At 23.5% G+C, this 18,608-nt stretch overlaps 2 protein-coding genes across 2 annotated transcripts in view; both read left to right on the top strand.

The window, feature by feature from the left end:
- Positions 1–7,051, top strand: part of LOC126905957 (E3 ubiquitin-protein ligase SHPRH-like) — a 9,056-nt gene extending 2,005 nt beyond the window's left edge. Inside the window, exons 3-19 of the mRNA XM_050686162.1 lie at positions 171–283; positions 382–837; positions 1,417–1,572; positions 1,631–1,841; positions 1,918–2,185; positions 2,258–2,363; positions 2,437–2,682; positions 2,858–2,992; positions 3,270–3,463; positions 3,572–3,751; positions 4,085–4,260; positions 4,326–4,603; positions 5,725–5,889; positions 5,975–6,241; positions 6,343–6,450; positions 6,593–6,750; positions 6,806–7,051. Of these exons, the coding sequence (XP_050542119.1) occupies positions 171–283; positions 382–837; positions 1,417–1,572; positions 1,631–1,841; positions 1,918–2,185; positions 2,258–2,363; positions 2,437–2,682; positions 2,858–2,992; positions 3,270–3,463; positions 3,572–3,751; positions 4,085–4,260; positions 4,326–4,603; positions 5,725–5,889; positions 5,975–6,241; positions 6,343–6,450; positions 6,593–6,750; positions 6,806–7,004 (3,416 nt within the window). The 3' untranslated portion in view covers positions 7,005–7,051. The remainder of the gene's footprint in view (positions 1–170; positions 284–381; positions 838–1,416; positions 1,573–1,630; positions 1,842–1,917; positions 2,186–2,257; positions 2,364–2,436; positions 2,683–2,857; positions 2,993–3,269; positions 3,464–3,571; positions 3,752–4,084; positions 4,261–4,325; positions 4,604–5,724; positions 5,890–5,974; positions 6,242–6,342; positions 6,451–6,592; positions 6,751–6,805) is intronic.
- A 2,652-nt stretch (positions 7,052–9,703) lies between these two features.
- On the top strand, positions 9,704–18,346 carry LOC126898259 (tubulin polyglutamylase TTLL6-like). The gene is made up of 12 exons (XM_050672201.1): positions 9,704–9,819; positions 9,878–10,034; positions 11,248–11,378; positions 11,453–11,609; positions 11,917–12,017; positions 12,376–12,504; positions 12,836–13,061; positions 16,293–16,468; positions 16,739–16,928; positions 17,055–17,273; positions 17,518–17,646; positions 17,888–18,346. Exons 1-12 carry the CDS (start codon positions 9,797–9,799, stop codon positions 18,002–18,004), a joined length of 1,755 nt encoding a protein of 584 aa, XP_050528158.1. The 5' UTR covers positions 9,704–9,796; the 3' UTR covers positions 18,005–18,346.
- Positions 18,347–18,608: the final 262 nt, after the last annotated feature.

Genomic DNA, 18,608 nt, shown 5'->3' with positions numbered 1-18,608 from the left:
AAAAAAAAAAAAAAACACATAATAGTAAAACCAATACCTTCTCAGCTTCGCATCGAAGCTAAAATAAGTTAAATACTATTTAACACTCATTACATAAGTGTATTTGTAATATAATATACATAATGTATGTTACTCAGATTTACATTAGAATGATTTAATATGTGTTATAGTAATAAGAAGTGATGGAACTCCATTTAGTGGAGGAATTTTAGCTGATGAAATGGGTTTAGGAAAAACGGTTGAAATGTTGTCATGTATAATGTCAAATACTGCGCCATCTGAGGTAAAATATTAAAAATTTCTCTCAAATTTTGGATGATTTTAACCTGATACGCTGATTTAAGCATAAGAAAAAAATTACAATATAATTTAACATTTTAGTTCTATAATCAAAAAATCATTATTAAAGAAACCCCAAGTACTATGAACAATTCAATAAAATCTGTTTTGCCAACTCCATCATCAAGCAAATACATATTATACTCTAAAAAATTAATAGATGAAAATCATTCAAAATCTGTCTCTCGCAATTTATTAGAAAATTGGTACAATAGTGTACTGAGTGAAATGACATGTGTACCAAAAATAGTGAAAGCCAATGATGAAGGCACTCAACTTCTTGAGTGTTATTGTGCTGATACAGTTATAAATGATACAGTAGTATATTGTTTAATGTGTGGAAAAGGACAACATCCAAAATGTGTTAATTTTGCTCCCAAAATATTCAAAGAAGTACCATATTTATGTGCAAATTGCTGGACAATTAACGATAAATTACCATGTAAAGCAACATTAATAGTAGTACCACAATCTATATTGAATCAATGGATTGAAGAGGTAATCTTTTATTTAATATAGAACTAAATTTTTACTTTAAATAGTTCATTTTTATACAATTTCAGTTATCATTAACATATTTTAAAATTTCATTTCTAGTTTTACAAGTACCTTTATATCTACTTAAAAAGTTTATTCTTATTATTTACAAAAAAAAAGGATTTTCATCAATTTTTAATGAATTAATAATTTTTAATATTAAATTATATCTATCTATTTTGGTTTTTTATGTTTAATAGAACATTTACATTAATTGATTCATATTGATAATAAATTTGATGAAAAAAATCAAACCAAACTTTTTCCTTGTAAATTAGTTTGAAAATTTAACGAGTATAATCAGATATCACACTAAATTTGTTGAATAAAGATAAAAGTTTTTCCTATAAGTAATTGAAATAATTGTTCAGTTCAAGTTCAATGAAGTATTATTTAGATCATTTAGTTCAAATTCGTTTGAAAAATTGAAAATTCGATTTGATTTGAATTTGATTTTAAAAATTTGGTTTGATCCCAAAAATCAGGGTTTGTAACATCATTAAAAATTACAAAATTTTAACACAAGTCTTTTTATTACAGATAGACAAACATATAGCCAACCCAGGTTTAAAAATTTTAGTTTATAATGGTGTCCATTTTGATGGTTATATACAACCTATTTCTTTTAATGATTATGATGTTGTTATAACTTCCTACAATAATTTGAAAAGAGATTTAAACTATACTGGAAACATAGTATGTATATCATTTATATTTTCAATTTAATTTTGTGGAATAAATTTAATTTCTGTAGGATATTGAAAATCGATCAACTCGCCTAAGATACTCTAAACGATATTACTACCCCCAGTCTCCATTACCATGCATACTATGGTGGCGTATTTGTTTAGATGAAGGCCAAGCAGTTGAGTATACTAGCACCAAAGTATCTGAAATGGTATCTTGTTTAAAATCTGTTCACAAATGGGCAATGACTGGTACTCCAATTCAAAAATCATTAAATGGTAGTAACTTTAATTTCTAATTGTTTATCAATTTATGATTCATTTTTTCTTTTACATGTTTAATATTATTCTACAGATCTCTATGGCATATTAAAGTTTCTAGATGTTAGTCCTTACTGTAATCGCAAACACTTTTCACAATTAATGAAAGGGGATACTGAAAAAATGTATAGTTGGTTTTCTAATCTTATCTGGAGGAATAACATGCATGATGTAAACACTGAGTTAGGTATACCACCTCAATCAGTTGAATACCATTGGTTAACTTTTTCTCAAATAGAAAAACATTTTTATCAAAAGCAGCATGATGATTGTGCTACATTATTTCAGAATATTGTTACAAGGTTTGTGCTTTTAGGTAGTTAAATTGATATTTAAAATATATATAATATTCAATGAAAATTTTTTTTCCATAGACTATTTCCAACACTAGATATATCTTTAAAAAGTATTGATAAACGGGATTTATATAAAATAATGGGCCCTTTGTTGAAGTTACGTCAAGCATGTGTTCATCCACAAGTAATTTATTTTTATTTTTGTACTCCATATATTATATACTTATATATTTAAATAATAAATTTTGTATTTTTAGGCTGTACGTGGACAATTTTTAAAAGTAAAAGGAACTATGACAATGGAAAAATTAATGGATGTTATGATAGAAAAGTGTCGTGTTGAATGTAATGATATTTTAAGATCTCTAGTTTCTCAACATAATGCAATTGCAGGATTATATCTTATTCGGTCTGAGCCAACAAATGCTATTGAACACTATAGAACTGTGTTGAATTTAATGGATAAATATAAAGATAAAAAACTTCATGTTGATACCTGCCAGGTTCAAAATATTTTCTTATAAAGTACTTTTCATTGAAAATGCATCATCAACTAAATAAATTAAATATTTTTTTCATTATTGTCCAAAATTTAATTATTTTCTTTTTATTATTTTAATAAAAAATTTTGTTGTAATATTTGCAGTATGACTGATTTAATTTCAAAATTTATTTTAGAAAATTCATGTCTTGTATAACTTATCGATGGTGCTTGATGAACACACAGTGGTATCTCATGCGTTATATGACTCTGATTTAAAAGAAAATATGGAAAAATTGGAAAAAGACTATCTTGAAACAAGTAAACAAAATGTAAGGCATTTATTAATATTTATATTTATATATGTATTATCACCAATAAAGTTATTTGATTGTCTTTTACAGTGAAATAGCCAATGAATTTATATTATTTAAATTTAAGATTATAAAAATTTTATTTTAATATTTAATTAACAGTCTATACAAAGTTTAACCACCAAGAATAGTTCCAGTCATTTTAATATATTTTTTAAAACATTTTTTGTGTATGATTTTGAAATATTTAAAAAAATTATGTATTCATCTTTTAATTTTGAAATTTTCTTCTAAGATCGATACTACAAGAAAAACTGTGAATTTTTATTCAGTCAAAGTGTCAGAGTTAATGGGAAATAAGACATTAGGCTATTCAGATTGGTGGTCTGATTTATTAGATTGGATTTTTTCAGTTGATGACTTTTTAAATAAAGTACAAATAGATTTAGATGACTATAGAGTGCCTGGTGTTCCTAATATTGCTAATAAGTAAATATATTATTTAACAAGATCATTATTTTAATATCAAATTAAGTTATTTTAAATAAATAAAAAATACATATTAAATAAAAATTAACTTTTTGAATTGGTTTGTAGACTTAAATCGATGAATGATATCTACAACATTTTAAGTGTTTGGCTTGCAGATTTAGACAGTGCTAGAATAGATACACACTCTATTTTAAAAGTTCTTGAAGAAATTCCAATGTGTGATTTAGTTCAATCAGCTTTATCTTGTCATTTACGTATAAAGTCAAGAAGAAGTATTAAAAATAGGTAATTAATACAAATTATTTATAAGAAAATATTAAAATGATTTTATAGTATAATTTTAACAATTAATAAATATAAAATTATTGCAGAAATGTTAATAGTAATTAATGATCAAAAAAATGTAGTATTCTCAAACTCTTAATTTTTGAAAACTTAACATTTTGAAGTACAATAAAAAATACCAATAAAATAGTTATACTAATGTTTGGTAGATGATAGATAAAACTTTTTTATACATATCATGAATTATGTTAAAATAACATTTTTGTAACATTTTATCTTTTTTGACACAAAATAATACTTTAATTTTATTTTATAACTTTTTTCTTTTCATAGGTGTATGCTATGTAAAGCAGAGAGTCAATTGCAAGAATATGAATCATTGTTATTTAGTGTATCAAATAAACAAAAATCTTCAGTGACTGAAAAGGATGAAGAAAAATCTGAAACATTGTATGAGAGTACGAGTAAAGGTCTTTGGAAAATGTCACAAAAAGAATTTTTATTGACAAGTTAATTGATGTTATGTAATATTTTAGTTTAATTATCTTATTAATTTTTTAATTAAATTTTTTAGAGTTACTTCAGTATGGACAAGCAAAAATAATTAATAAAAATTGTTTTAAAGATGCTGCTGAACATATGAAATTATTAGAATTAGTGCGTAAAGAATTTAGATATCTAAGATTGTTATGGACACATTTAAGTGATAATTTAGCAGCTCATGATGAAATAGTTATGGCAAAATCTAGGCTTAGATTAGGTGATACTATAGAACAAGATTATGATGAAAATGGTCCACCTAAGAAAAAATCTAAAAAAGAAAATGAAAATGATGTTATAATGGAACAATATGTAAGTAAAAAATAAAAATTATTATAATAAAGGATTTCGTTGATACATTTAAACAATTATATGTCTTATTTCTTAATTAATGGTAAAAAAAAATATTCTAAAATGATGAATTATCAACTTGAATATTATAGTACCATCGAACTAAGGAAAAATTTTTTTATGTTAATACTTCAAAAAAATAAGTTACACTAAACAATCTTATTTAAATTAGTATGTATAGTAAAAAAAATCTCAATATAGTTTTATTCAGTGTTCTTTTATCATTAAATTAAAATACTTCTTTATGTAAGAGCTGTGTATTCTAATTGAATCTTGTGTTTCCTGAACTTTTCAAAATATTAGATAAAAAAGCATCTAATGTGGCATTTAGCATTTCCTTTTGAAAATTATCAAGTGCTACCTTTTTTGAGTAACATAGTTGCTTGCGACACTCTCAGTTTTTTTTTTTTATTAAGAATCTTAATAAACTCATACCTCATAAATTGATAATAGTTTTAGATTTATATTTAATACTATCCTTATAAATTAATGATTAAACTGTATAAAATTGAACCTTGATACCTATGCACTTAGATTCAATACGTTCTTTACCAAAAATATTTGTATAATATTAATATTTTATTTTTTATTTTCATAATTATATTACTGTATACCATATAATTACCATTACAATTTCTCTTTTAAGGTTGCTACAAATCTAAAAAACGTGAAAAATTTGCGGAGTTTTTTTATTTTTGCCTACATTTTTTAAATGATGTATGGAATATTTTTAAAAATTGATTGGAAAAGTCAGGCAATTCGAACATTTTTAATTTGTGGCAACCAGGAAATAAGTCTTTTTTTTCTTCACAATTATATAGTGAGATCATTTTTCAAATGTTCATTGAGTATTTCATAAAATTTATGAAATGCTCAATGAAAACATTCAATGTTTTTCTTACTTTTGAAAAATGATAATAGTAGTCGTCTGGAGTACAGATAAATATTCTTAGGCGAAACTAAACTGAATTTGGTAATGTTATTCTAAATATAAAATGTAGAATATAATTATAATTATGATGGTAATATGCAAAATATAATATAATAATATTTATAAACATTTTTATCAATTTTGTTTAAAGGTGGATTATAATATGTTTTCTTTAAAATCAGAAATTCCTATAAGTGAATCTTATTTAGAAACAAAAATTGGTACATTAATATACCTTGAAAATTTAAAGAAAGAAAAATCAAACACCACTGAATTAGAGTCTTGTCCAATATGTTGCTACTCTATAGAGCAAGAAGTAATGTTTTTTATAACTATCGAATAATTAATGAATAGGACAGTGTAAATATGTATTTATTTCTATTATTTTGATTTTTTTTTAGTGGGCAGTATTACAGTGTGGCCATTGTATTTGTAATACATGTATAGCAACTGTTTGCAATAGATCTGATGGTCATAATGTAGCTTGTCCAATGTGTCGTACACAGACACCATTAATATCTATATCATATGTGAAAAGTAATCAAGATAGTAATATAAATGGCATAGTCTTAAAAGGCTCATTTTCCACAAAAATTGAATCTATTACTATAAAACTAATTGAATTAATCAACAACAATGCTAATGTTAAAGTTCTCATATTTTCAGCGGTAATTACACAATACATTCTATTATTTATAAAAAAATAATTATACATTAATATATTTCATTATTTATATTATATTAATATATTATCATTGAAAATATTTAGTGGGATAAAGTACTAGATCTCCTTGGAGAAGCACTAGAACAAAATTCAATAAAATATCGAAGACTAAAAACTGGACAAACTTACAAGAAAACCTTAAAAGACTTTAAAGTAACTACGTTAATTGAACATTAATATTTACTTAGTTATTAAGTTACTGTTACAATTAATTTAATTTAAATTTATTTTTGAAATATTGTTGAAAAAAAAAGTTTCTATTTGTTTTAAAAATGATGTGATTTGATTGATATAGACAAACGAAAAAATTAATGCATTACTAATGAATCTAAATTTTGGATCAAAAGGATTGAATTTAACCGAAGCTACTCAAATTTTTTTTGTTGAACCAGTTTTGAATCCAGCTGATAGTTTACAAGCAATAGGACGAATTTATAGAATTGGACAAACATTGTAATATTTTATATTGATAATTTATATAAGAAAACTTAAATAATTTTTTTTTTAGACCTACATTTATACATCACTTTATTATTCGTGAATCTGTTGAAGAAAATATTACTAATATATTTTCTAATGAATGTCAGTCTATGGGAAGTTGGGATGAACTAACTTTGTCACAATTAATTAGGGTTTTTGAAAAGAATGAATTATATGAAGTAACAAATGAACAAAATAATGATGTATTAGAACTGCCTGTTGTATAATTTTATGAATAATTATTTCTTATAATTTTTCATTTATATTTACGGAAGTTAAAGTATTCATTTTTTACAAAGTTATATTTTTTTATTACCTATTTAAGTCCTAGAACTACAATTTAATAAATATGTTTTTTTTTGAACTCATTTGAAAGATATTATCTTTATTGTTATTATTAGTTTAATAGTTATTATTAAATTTAATATTTAATAATTACTAATTTATTAGTTATTATTAACTATTTTTAATAAATAAAAGTGATATTAATTTATTTAAAAAGTAGTTCATATTTTAAATTTATTCTAATTTAATAAAATCATTAATTTTATAAATACTTTTTCTACAATATACATCAAATGCATACTGTGTAATTTTCAAATTTTATTTCAATAAAACTATTTTTTTTCTTAGGTTATATATTACATTAATAGTGTTATAAATGGTTATATATTTAATCATGTAATTTTTTTTTGTATTTTTGTATATAATGTATACATTTTATATCATTGGTGAACCAATTTTTATTAGTAAACAATTGGTAATAAAAAAAACTAAGTATGAAAGTTATTTTAGTTAAATAATATTATTTAGCATAAATATATCCATTCAATATTTACAAGTTCATTCTTAATACAAATTTATTTAAACTTTTGTAGCCTTGTAATAAGCATTACATTATATTTATAAACAATAAAGCATCATATTCTTTAATTTTAATAATATTTTAACTAATAAAGAGTAAGTTAAAAATATTTTTAACATTTTTAAATTGAAATTTGTTAATTTTTATTATTTGTGATTAAAAAATGTATAAAACTTGTATTTTTCATGTAGATACTAATTTTATTTAAAAATATTATTTATCATAATTATTTAGTATATAAAAGTATTGAGTTTTATTTATTTATAACATTTCTTATTTAAAAATGATAACAAAAGTTATTCTGATATTAAATCAAATTTTTAATAAACTATTGAATGACTAACTACAATTCTTCAAATTTTTTAACTTTATGTAGGTTTTCTTTGATAATTCCAATTATACTGGTCATATGACACACAAAAAAAAAAGTTAAAGTAATATTTATTAATACTTTACATAAATTATCTATCTTTTAATAGCAATTTTAAAATTATTAGGTTAATGTAATAATAGTTATAGTGGAAAGTTCAGTATTTTTTTTTTTTATGAAAATCGATTATTAAACTCAAATTTAGGTATATAAAAATGGTTCAACTTGACAGATAAGCCTAAATTTTGCACAACCGAAAAAATGTTGGGAAAATTTTCAGTTTATTATTTTATTTCAGTATTTAAATATCACTAAAAGAATTACTAACAAGTAATTATATTGTTAGTTAGATGTGATGATAAAAACCTGTATAGTCATGATTCTTTATATCCACTTAGATATTGTAAGAAAAATTGACAGAAATTTTTTTTTTTGTTATCCTATGTCAAATAAAATTTTTGTGACTAAAAAATAAAAAGTTAGGAATTTTCATTATTACTATTGTAATTATGATTGTTTTAACTATATATCTTGCAATTTTATAATAGTTTCAATAATAATGATAATAATTCGTGGAGTAAACATTTATTTTCAGGGAGGTTGAATATTTTTTTAAATGAAGAAGGGGTAAAGGTAGAGCAAAAATGAAATGGGGAGCTGTTATTGTAGATGATGTGGGAGTCAAGTGGAAGTATAAAGTAGGATAAGAGTAGCCGACTCAAAGTAGTTGTGATAAAAAGAAAAAGACAAAGAATTTTTTGTGAAGACGTTTTTTGCTCAAATTAAATTTAGAAGTATAATTTTTAATAATTAATTCAGTCATAGGATGAATTTTTAAGCGAGTTGCAATCCTCTTAGCCCTTTGGTTACGCCACTGATAAAAATACTAATGACAATTATGTAAATGAATAATAAAAAAAATACCAATATTTAATATTCAAGTAAAGGTATCATAAGGACATAAAAATTTTTTTTGTATTATTATATAAATTAAAATTTTTTCTCGATTTCGATATAGTTGTTTATCCAATCTTCAACTTTTTTTTTGGATACTTGGACATTTTTCAGAGGTATTCTATTTATTGCCACACTTAAATTTTTTTTTGATATCATATATGGCTGTGATATTTGAAAATTATTAATATTCTGATATTGGCGTCCGGCTTCTAAAAATTTTCTCAATTCATTTCCTTCATTAATATTATTCATATCATTTAATTTTTGTTCACAATCAACCTTATACATTTTACTATTTAAAGATTGTATTAATGTATTATTTAAATTTAATGGTGGATACATCATACTAATATCCTTGAATGCTTCATCCCAATTTTCATATTCATAATTTTTTTTCACTGTTTGGTTCATACCTTTTAAAATGTCTTCAGAAATTGATGAAAAACCATTGCATTTTAAATGATCCTCTTGGATAATACAACATTGATCTAGTATATGTTTAATATCTTCATCAAAATCATCATCTATATTGTCAATACCATCCAATGAGCTATAAGAATTTGAAAAAGCTCCCTCTTCATAAATTTGAAAACGCTTAAGATGTTGTAGAACGAAATCCACATATTCAGTGTCATTATTTACATAATTTATTGACATGTCGGTAAAAAATCAAATTAAAAGTATACATAAATAAATACATAAATGTATGGATTTTATAGTATCTTTCATTACACAATTTTTGTTGCCACGACAACAAATATACTATTGTTTTAGTTTTAGATTATAGTAATATTAAGTTTGATCAATATATTAGAAACTTTCACAGAATGTTAAAGAAAATAAAAAAGAAGTAAAAATATAATTTTTATAGTGTTATTATAATCTATCCATAAAATTTATTTTAATAGTAGTACCATTTGCCTACAAACTTGTAAGTATGATATAGTTAATTTTGTAGCAAAATCATTGGGTATGAAAGAAATGGATCATAACAAACCTTGGGATATATGTTGGACGGATTCATTAATAAGTGTTGAAAAGGTTAAAGATATGAAAAAATATCAGGTTAGTATTTTATCGTGTTTTAAAGCGAAATGTATTTATAAAATGTCTATTTAAAAATATTTAATAATAATTAAATACTAATTTATTGTAATGAATCAAAATTTTAAATATTTGTTATTAATTATTATAATAGCATAAACTTAGATAATAGAATAAAAGAAGATTATTATTTTCCTCCAATTTATCATATCATTGGTTTTTAAATGGTTATATACAGAATATAAATTAGTTTTTATATTGTATTACTCTAAATACCATAATTTTATTTATTAAAATAATGGAAATCTACATGAAAAACTGGCCTAATACACATTTTTAGTTAATAGAAATTATCTGACATGACTTTAACTATTAAGTCCAAAATCGTATCCAAAAGGTTTAACTCCCGCACGTGACGCATATAATTGCATGTTAGAGATGTTTTTAGAAGGAAAGTGGTAAATTTTGATGTATTGTAAGAGCACTTATTACTAAGTTCTTACCACTTATATTATACACATTTTATTTCCTTTTACTTAATTCGTATTACATTATTAATTAGCATAGAGGGAGACGCTGATGTAACATTCTACTGGTCTATAGCCGGAGCTACTGACGTCGATTTAATAAAGGGCAGTTATGTTATAAACATAGTTTTCAATACTATCACTTTCGTCTTGTTTATATTATTAATAACTTGTTTTATTCATCGACTCGTCTATCGCCAATAGTCATTATAGCCAACCAACTCCGTCTCACTTGGATAGGTATATCCAACTACAAGAATTCAGATCAAACGAATTGTACATTACATATAACTTATATTTACTGAACATCTAAAATATGACTTTACTTTATCGTTGACATAAAACAATAGTTTTACTTCATTATATAATCTCTCTCTAGTAACTAAGGTACACAATTAACTGTGTCTCCTTCATGTAATTAAACTCATTTAAGGAGATAGGGACAATATTTGGGCAGACGTTAGGTAGCTTCCGATTCTTGGTTTTGACCAAGATCCTCAAGTATTAAACAAGCCCCTAACAGTATGTAAATCCTCACTTTAACAAAAAATCCTTAGCATACCACTAATAGAGTGTGTGTCAATAAAAGTTGCTTATAATTATCTTTTATTTCATTTTTAATTGAGCCGGATTTGTAATTAAGCAATTCAATTGAGATTTACTACAATATGATTATAAAAATAATCAGATAAATTTTTTTTTTACAGAAAATTAATCATTTTCCAGGAGTTGTTGAAATTTGTCGGAAAGATTTATTAGCTTCTAATCTCAATAGAATGATTTTTGTATTTCCGAATGAATATGATTTTTTTCCGAAGACATGGTATTTACCAATCGAGTACTAATATTTACTTTCAATTTTTATATTATATATTTACATTAGTTTCTATATTATTTACATTTTATATACAGATATACTAAACTAAAAAATTATATGAGTGAACATAAAGGTTTAACTTACATTCTAAAACCGGATGTCGGTTCTAAAGGTGAAGGAATTTACTTAACAAAATCTTTGAAAAAATTTGATCGATACGAAAAATCTATTTGTCAAGTTTATATTTCTAAAGTAAATGCTCATAATTTTTTTTACATTCAGAAGGTCCTGTTATTAAATTTAGTGGTGGTATGAAATTTATTTTATTTTGTAATATTTTATATTACTGTGATAATATCACTATATCAAATACACTTTCTTTAAAATAATTAATTTTTTTTAGAAGACTTTAAATCGTCATGCAAGGAATATTTTTAATTAGGGGCGAATTTAAGGGGAAATGTTAAAGAACGACACATAGTTGCTGTGCACATTTTTTCCTACTACTTATTTAGTCATTTATCTTGTTTTTATTATAGTTCTATGCTTTATTTTACAGCCTTTGTTAATGGACGGATATAAATTTGATATAAGAGTGTATACTTTGATAGCATCATGTGACCCACTCAGAATTTATGTATACAATGATGGTTTAGTGAGGTAGTACAAAAGAACCCGCTCTTCACCTTCATTCATTATTTTGATGTGTTTAATAATTTCCGAAATACTACTTCAAAAGTTGTTATCGACTAAATATTTTCTTAGATAGATAATTTTCTTATTTTTAAAAAGTTAAATATATATGTTACCATTTAAAAAAGGTAAGTTGGTACAATTTTAAAAGGAGAAAGAAAGGGGATAGAACTATTTAAATGTATAGGACACTAATAACTACTGAATAGAAGAAAATACATTTTTCCTTATATTTTTTAATATATTCCGTTAATTATAGTTAGCTGATCACTTAAGTTACATCAATATATACTTCACCATATATTTGTATTTTTCAATTATAAAGATTAGCGACTGAACAATATGAAAAACCAAGTGTTAGCAACTTAAAAAATCGGTTTATGCACTTGACAAATTATTCTGTAAATAAACGAAGTACTATATTTGTTGACAATGAACATTATGGAAGTAAACGGTAAATTTAAATCAAGGCACTTGATTGTGCCTTGATGATTAAAATGATGTACTTTGTAAAAGTACATCATTTTAAGTATTAAAGAAGTAACATTTTAACTTCAGAAGAAAATTTTTAATGAGCTAATATAGAGTAAGCCCTTCCGGTTTTCAAAGTTTTATTTTTAGTTGAGAGAGTATAAAAGGAGTTTTTCACTTTTTTTAAATTATTTAGGGTACTTAAGCTCTCTTAATCACAAAAGTTTTAAAGCTTTAATTTAAATTAACGAATAACTTAATTTTATAAATGATAATTTTTAAAAGTTAAAATTGAACTAAAATATATTTTATAGGCGAATAAAAACTCTAAATGAGTGGCTAGAAGCTAAAGGTTACAATGTGGGGAAAATATGGAATAATATTGATGATATTATTATCAAAACAATTATAATAGCTTATCCATTTGTCAAAAGAAGTTATGAAGCATGTTTTCCAAAACATGAATACACATCAGCATGTTTCGAACTACTAGGTTTTGATATCCTTATTGACGTTAATTGCAAACCGTATCTTTTAGAAGTTAGTAAAAAAATTAGATTATTAAAGTAAATGGAAGTACTACGATAATATTATTTTTTAATAATGAAATTAGTATTTTGAATAATTTAATCTCGTGTTTATTTAAAAATTCATTTGATTCTAATAAAACCAAGGCTTGGAATCAAAATAACTTTTTCCGATTCAGTTTGTCAATGTAATGTTTATATGATTTTAATATCGATCTAATAAATTTATTTAAACAATCTAATTAATTAACAATAACTATATCATTTTTTCCGATTTCTATATCGTTATATAATATTGATTTAATACGTTTTAATACTATTTAAAGGGCGATTCTGGAAAAATTTGGGGGTGCCAAAATTCATGTAGCCACTCAGCATCAAAATATGAAATACGACCTGTTATTATCTATAAGTTTTACTAGAATTATTTTCTAAAAATATTTCTGGTATGGAATCATATCATTCAATCATTGGCGGTAAATGAATTATAGATATTTTAGATAATTACATTGTAATAATTTTAGTATCACATTATTAAATTAATCATGAATAGTGTAATAACATGTTACTGTTTAAATGATTTTTGGTTACCTTATTTTATAATTGATTTTTACAATTATAATCAATTTTAATAATCCGCACAACTGATTAATTTTTTTTACAACTTTTTTATTGCTTTTTTTTAGTTAAAGCATATCATTAAAATTAAGTTCTGAATAATTCAATTTTAGATTAACCAAGAGTTATAAAGAAATGATTACTATTATGATTTCTATTGAAATTATTTATTATGATTAAAATGCAAAAGAAAATAATGATTTTAACGAAATATTGAGCTTTTCTCGTAAATATACTAACAATAATAATTATAAAACTTCCGGACTGTATACTAATATTACCAAAACAATTTTTTTTTGCAAAAAACTTATAGTAAGAACACTTATTTCATTACTAAATGATGCTAAATAATGTAAGCAACAAAGCCAAAGATAATGCAAAAGTCAAAGTTTAAATTTGAAAATAAAATTATTTAAAATCATTTTTAACGTGTCTTAGAGTTACACATTATTAAAAAATTGTTTTTGAGCCATTTTAGCTAAACATGGAAAGTTGTGTCTGAAAGTTTTAATTGATTGATACGATGAGTAAATTTTTCAATCTATCCAACGAATTAATATTAACATATTAATAAATTATTTTTAGCTTCGATGCGAAGCGTAGAAGGTATTAATTTTACTATGTGTTTTTTTTATTTATTGTGTCTGTGAATACTCAATCTCAGCTCTCGCTGGATCGATTTTGATGAAGAATACTTCAAAAGATCACTAATCGTATCTAATCAAAGACATTACCCTCAAAAATTGAAAAAAATTCCCTCGTTCTCCGTAAACGGGGGAAATCCCCCCAAAATTACAAATTTAAAAATTACTAATTTTCGACATATTTTCAATTTTTTTTACTTAAAATTGCCATAACTTTTTTAAAAATAACCGAATGATTATATATATATTTTTTTAGATACCTTATGTATTTACCTATCTTTTGATATATTTTTTTGAATATTTGACCCCTTACCAGCCCATAGGAAAGGGCTTCAAAATGGCAACTTTTTCACAAAAAATTAACTTTTTTAACTTAACTTATACGCGTTAAAAGTAAAGAAATATACAACTACTTTACTATTTTTATAATATCTCCGTAAAAATTACAATATTAAATTATTGAATATCAATTCCATACTAAATTTAATTATTATAATTATTATTCATATATAATGATTATAAATCAAATAACTAATCGGGATAAAATTAAGAGAATAAGAGTTACTGTTACTTTTGAAATAATCTACAAATTTCTTAAAATAAAGTACTATCTACAGATTTGCATGAAGCGTTTCTTATGATAGTGATTTTAATCACTGTCAGATATCATCTATACTTGTCCCAACTATGCCACGTCCATACTGTGCCGCGACCCCACTATGCTACTGTTTTTTTTTATTTTAACTTATTTCATTAAAATAAGTACATGATACTAATATGATTGTATTAATTTAACTAGCAGTTGATGTCTTCAAACAACTCTTGCATTTATGTCGTAAGAACAAATCCTTAATCTTGAGAATTTTTTTTTAACTATATTTTTAAAACGAACTAAATATTAAAACCAATGTATTATAACATAAACTCATCAAAATTAACCAATACGTAAAGATTTATTGATATCAGTAGCGGCTCGTGGTCTGGACGACAGAACGATCGCACCCCCTAATAAAATTAATCAAAAGAAGAAACTTAATTGTATATTCTTAATTCTACATTTGTATTAAAAATGCAAAATTTTTAAATAGTAAAATAGTTATAATACATTTGTGGTGTGCGAACATTACAGTTGTTTTCCTCTGTATATACGGACACGCATACACACTCGAATAGTGTTTGGTCAATCAGCAGCGTCGTCCATACAGTAAAATATTTGTATACTACTATGTTAGGTAATTTATTTTTAGAATCAACTGCTTGTCGTTGTTGATTGTTATAATAGTATAATCGCTATTATTATTTTCATTTTTATTTTCTACTGCAACCTTTAAAATAATAACATGTGTTTTGTGTTTTATTGCATTATATTTAATTTGACAATTTTTTATACGTACGACTAACTGTATTATATTTAAAGTTGCATCTCCATCACCAACACCCTCGAGACACTACTGGTTGATATAAGAATCAAATACTTAAATAGAATATATTAATTAAATAGAATATATATAAAATAAATTTAATATATTAAATAGAATTATTAATTTAAAACCATTGAAATAAAAATGTATCATGAATTGAAACATTTTTAGTGTTATATTACATTTTATTGAACTAACTCGAAAACGCATTAAAAAAATTGGTACTTGAGTTTCATAGTTCATGATTATGAAAATTTGTATTATTATGTAATGATATTAATCAACATATGTGTTTTTTAATATTGCATTTTCAACTTGTAAATTTATTTTTTATTTTATGAGGATAAATGTAAGAAGTAATTTACACTGTAAAAAATATTATTAAGCTATGTTAATAAAGCAACAAATTAAATTTTTTAAATAGAAAATCTCATATAGTTGTTCAAACTGTATCACTTTTAAAATTTACTATAATTTTGTTCTGTCAGTCCAACTATTAAGTTTTTTTCCATATTTTCCATTTTCATTTTCCATATTTACAGACATTTTACTTTATGCTAGGTTAATCATTCTCCAAGTTACCACACTGAAACAACTCTTGATAAAATATTGAAACAAGAACTATTAACAGATACCTTTAAATTATTACAACTAGATACATCTATAAAAAAATTAGTTATCGAAGAAGAAAAATGGAAAGCTGAACAACGAAAAATAATCGGCGATAAAACTGCCTAGTAAATTTATTTTTAAATTATTCATATTTCAAATCAGGGCTAGCGATTGAGTCAAGTCAATTCGCCTTGGGGCAAGCTTTCAAAAAGACCTCAAAAGCGTAGACAAAATCGAAAAAAATATTTTTATATATAAAAATTAATAAATAAAAAGAGTCTAGCAAAAACGTTTTTGTATCAGGTCTTTGAATATCTAGCGCCAGCACGCTATATATTGCGTGCATTGTTTTACAAAGAAAAATAAATACATTAAATTTTCATTGAATTTCTTAGCAACCAGCGAATTTTGGAATGTAAAAAAATGTGTGAAGAAAATAAAAGATCTTGGGAAATGAAAAATATGGGCAACTATAGATTGATTTATCCTGAAAAAGATAGTAATTTATATGAAAAATTTTTTTATCAAAACGAAAGTACTCTTTATAAAAACACTCATAGTTCAAAATTAAGATTAAAACCATCAGTAATTATTTAAAATCTGCTAATAATTTTAAAAATACAAAAGAATTGTAAATAAAGTTTATTATAATAATAATAAATTATTATAATAATTCTACGATGTAGTTTAAAGTAATTTTTATGTCTTAAGATAAATCAAAAGATTGACAAATCGATAAGAAAATATAGTAAGTATTCGTGTAAACAAAAAAACACCGAAAATAATCTCAAGAGTGAGATATTTTCATCATTTAACAGTAATAAGTTCATATCTAAGAATGAAGATCGATTTAATGAAAAAACTACGAATTTTTCCAGTGTGTTAAAAAGATCTAAAAATAATATAAAATCAATTTCCTCGCTTATAATTGTAAGTAGTATAGTTTCTAAAATAACAATAATAAATAATTGTTGAAGTGTATGTTTTAAATTATTCTTTAACAAATTATATTAAATACATTTATATTTTATAAGTTTCATATAGCTATTATATAAAATTTAAAAAATACTAACTATTCAAATTTCAATATTTAATGTTAAAATGCGAGCAGTTAAAATTTTTTAGTATTAATTTAAATAAATAAATTCGCTATTAATATTATTTTGCGGTCTAGTATAATAAAAGAAAAGGCTATTGGAATTGTTGGGATGACTTTAATATAAATGTAGTCGATGAAAATGAAAGATTAATTAGTATCAAAAATAGAGACAAAATTATGTTTAATTTTGGTATAAAAGAACATGTGAGTTTGCACAAAATTTATTAAGTATATGTTAGTATTTGGTTTAACTAAAGTGTAATCACATCTATATATAAGTCGATCATGTATTAATATATAGATTGAAAGATATAAAATATAATATAAATATTTTACATGTATTATTTTTTATTTTCTATCAACCTATATACTTACATTTTCTAAAATGAATTGTGAAATGTACCCATTATTTTAAAAAATATAGCCATTTAATTTGTCTTTGCAGATATACAACGCTTTTAAAAAATACAATCTTCTGACAGAGAATGATGAAGTAAATTATGCCAATTATAAAAAAAAGAAAACTTTGCTGGAACCGAATTCACGGACTTATTTTTTTTAGAAAATTAATTTTAAAACTAATTATAACGTGGCCAAAAGTAATAAACAATTAGTAAATAACATTTGATTTTCCAACATTTATGATGTAAATAAATATATATATATATAGTTAAAGTGATTTTAATAAAAAAAAGAGTAATTTTATGAAAAAAAAACCCAGCTCATGGGGGTCGTGGCACAGTGGTGCGCGGCATAGTTAGGTCAAGTATAATATCTGACAGTGATTACAATCACTATTATAAAAAATGCTTTGATGCAAATTTGTAGTGTATAATTTAAAAAAATTGGTGGATTATTCTAAAATCTCTCCTATTTTCTTATTTATATCCTGTTTTATGATTTATAAGTCTAATATATGAATAAATATATATATAAAGAGAAATGGTGTTATTTAAAAAAAAAAGTATGTCGAATAAAAGAGGGATTTATATATTATTTCTCATAAAAAAATTGTATTGATCCATACACTTTTCAAAAAGTTATAGCATAATAAAGTTAAAAATTTTAAATATAAAATCGAGAATTTTCAAACAAAAATAGCATTTGTAGCCATTTTCATCGTGAAGACAAAATAAAGTCCGAAATTTTTTTTCCATTATAAAGTA

This window comes from Daktulosphaira vitifoliae, unplaced genomic scaffold, assembly GCF_025091365.1.
Source record: "Daktulosphaira vitifoliae isolate Bord-2020 unplaced genomic scaffold, ASM2509136v1 Scaffold_1, whole genome shotgun sequence".
NCBI classification, from domain to species: domain Eukaryota; kingdom Metazoa; phylum Arthropoda; class Insecta; order Hemiptera; family Phylloxeridae; genus Daktulosphaira; species Daktulosphaira vitifoliae.
This window is presented reverse-complemented; position numbering and strand designations above follow the sequence as displayed.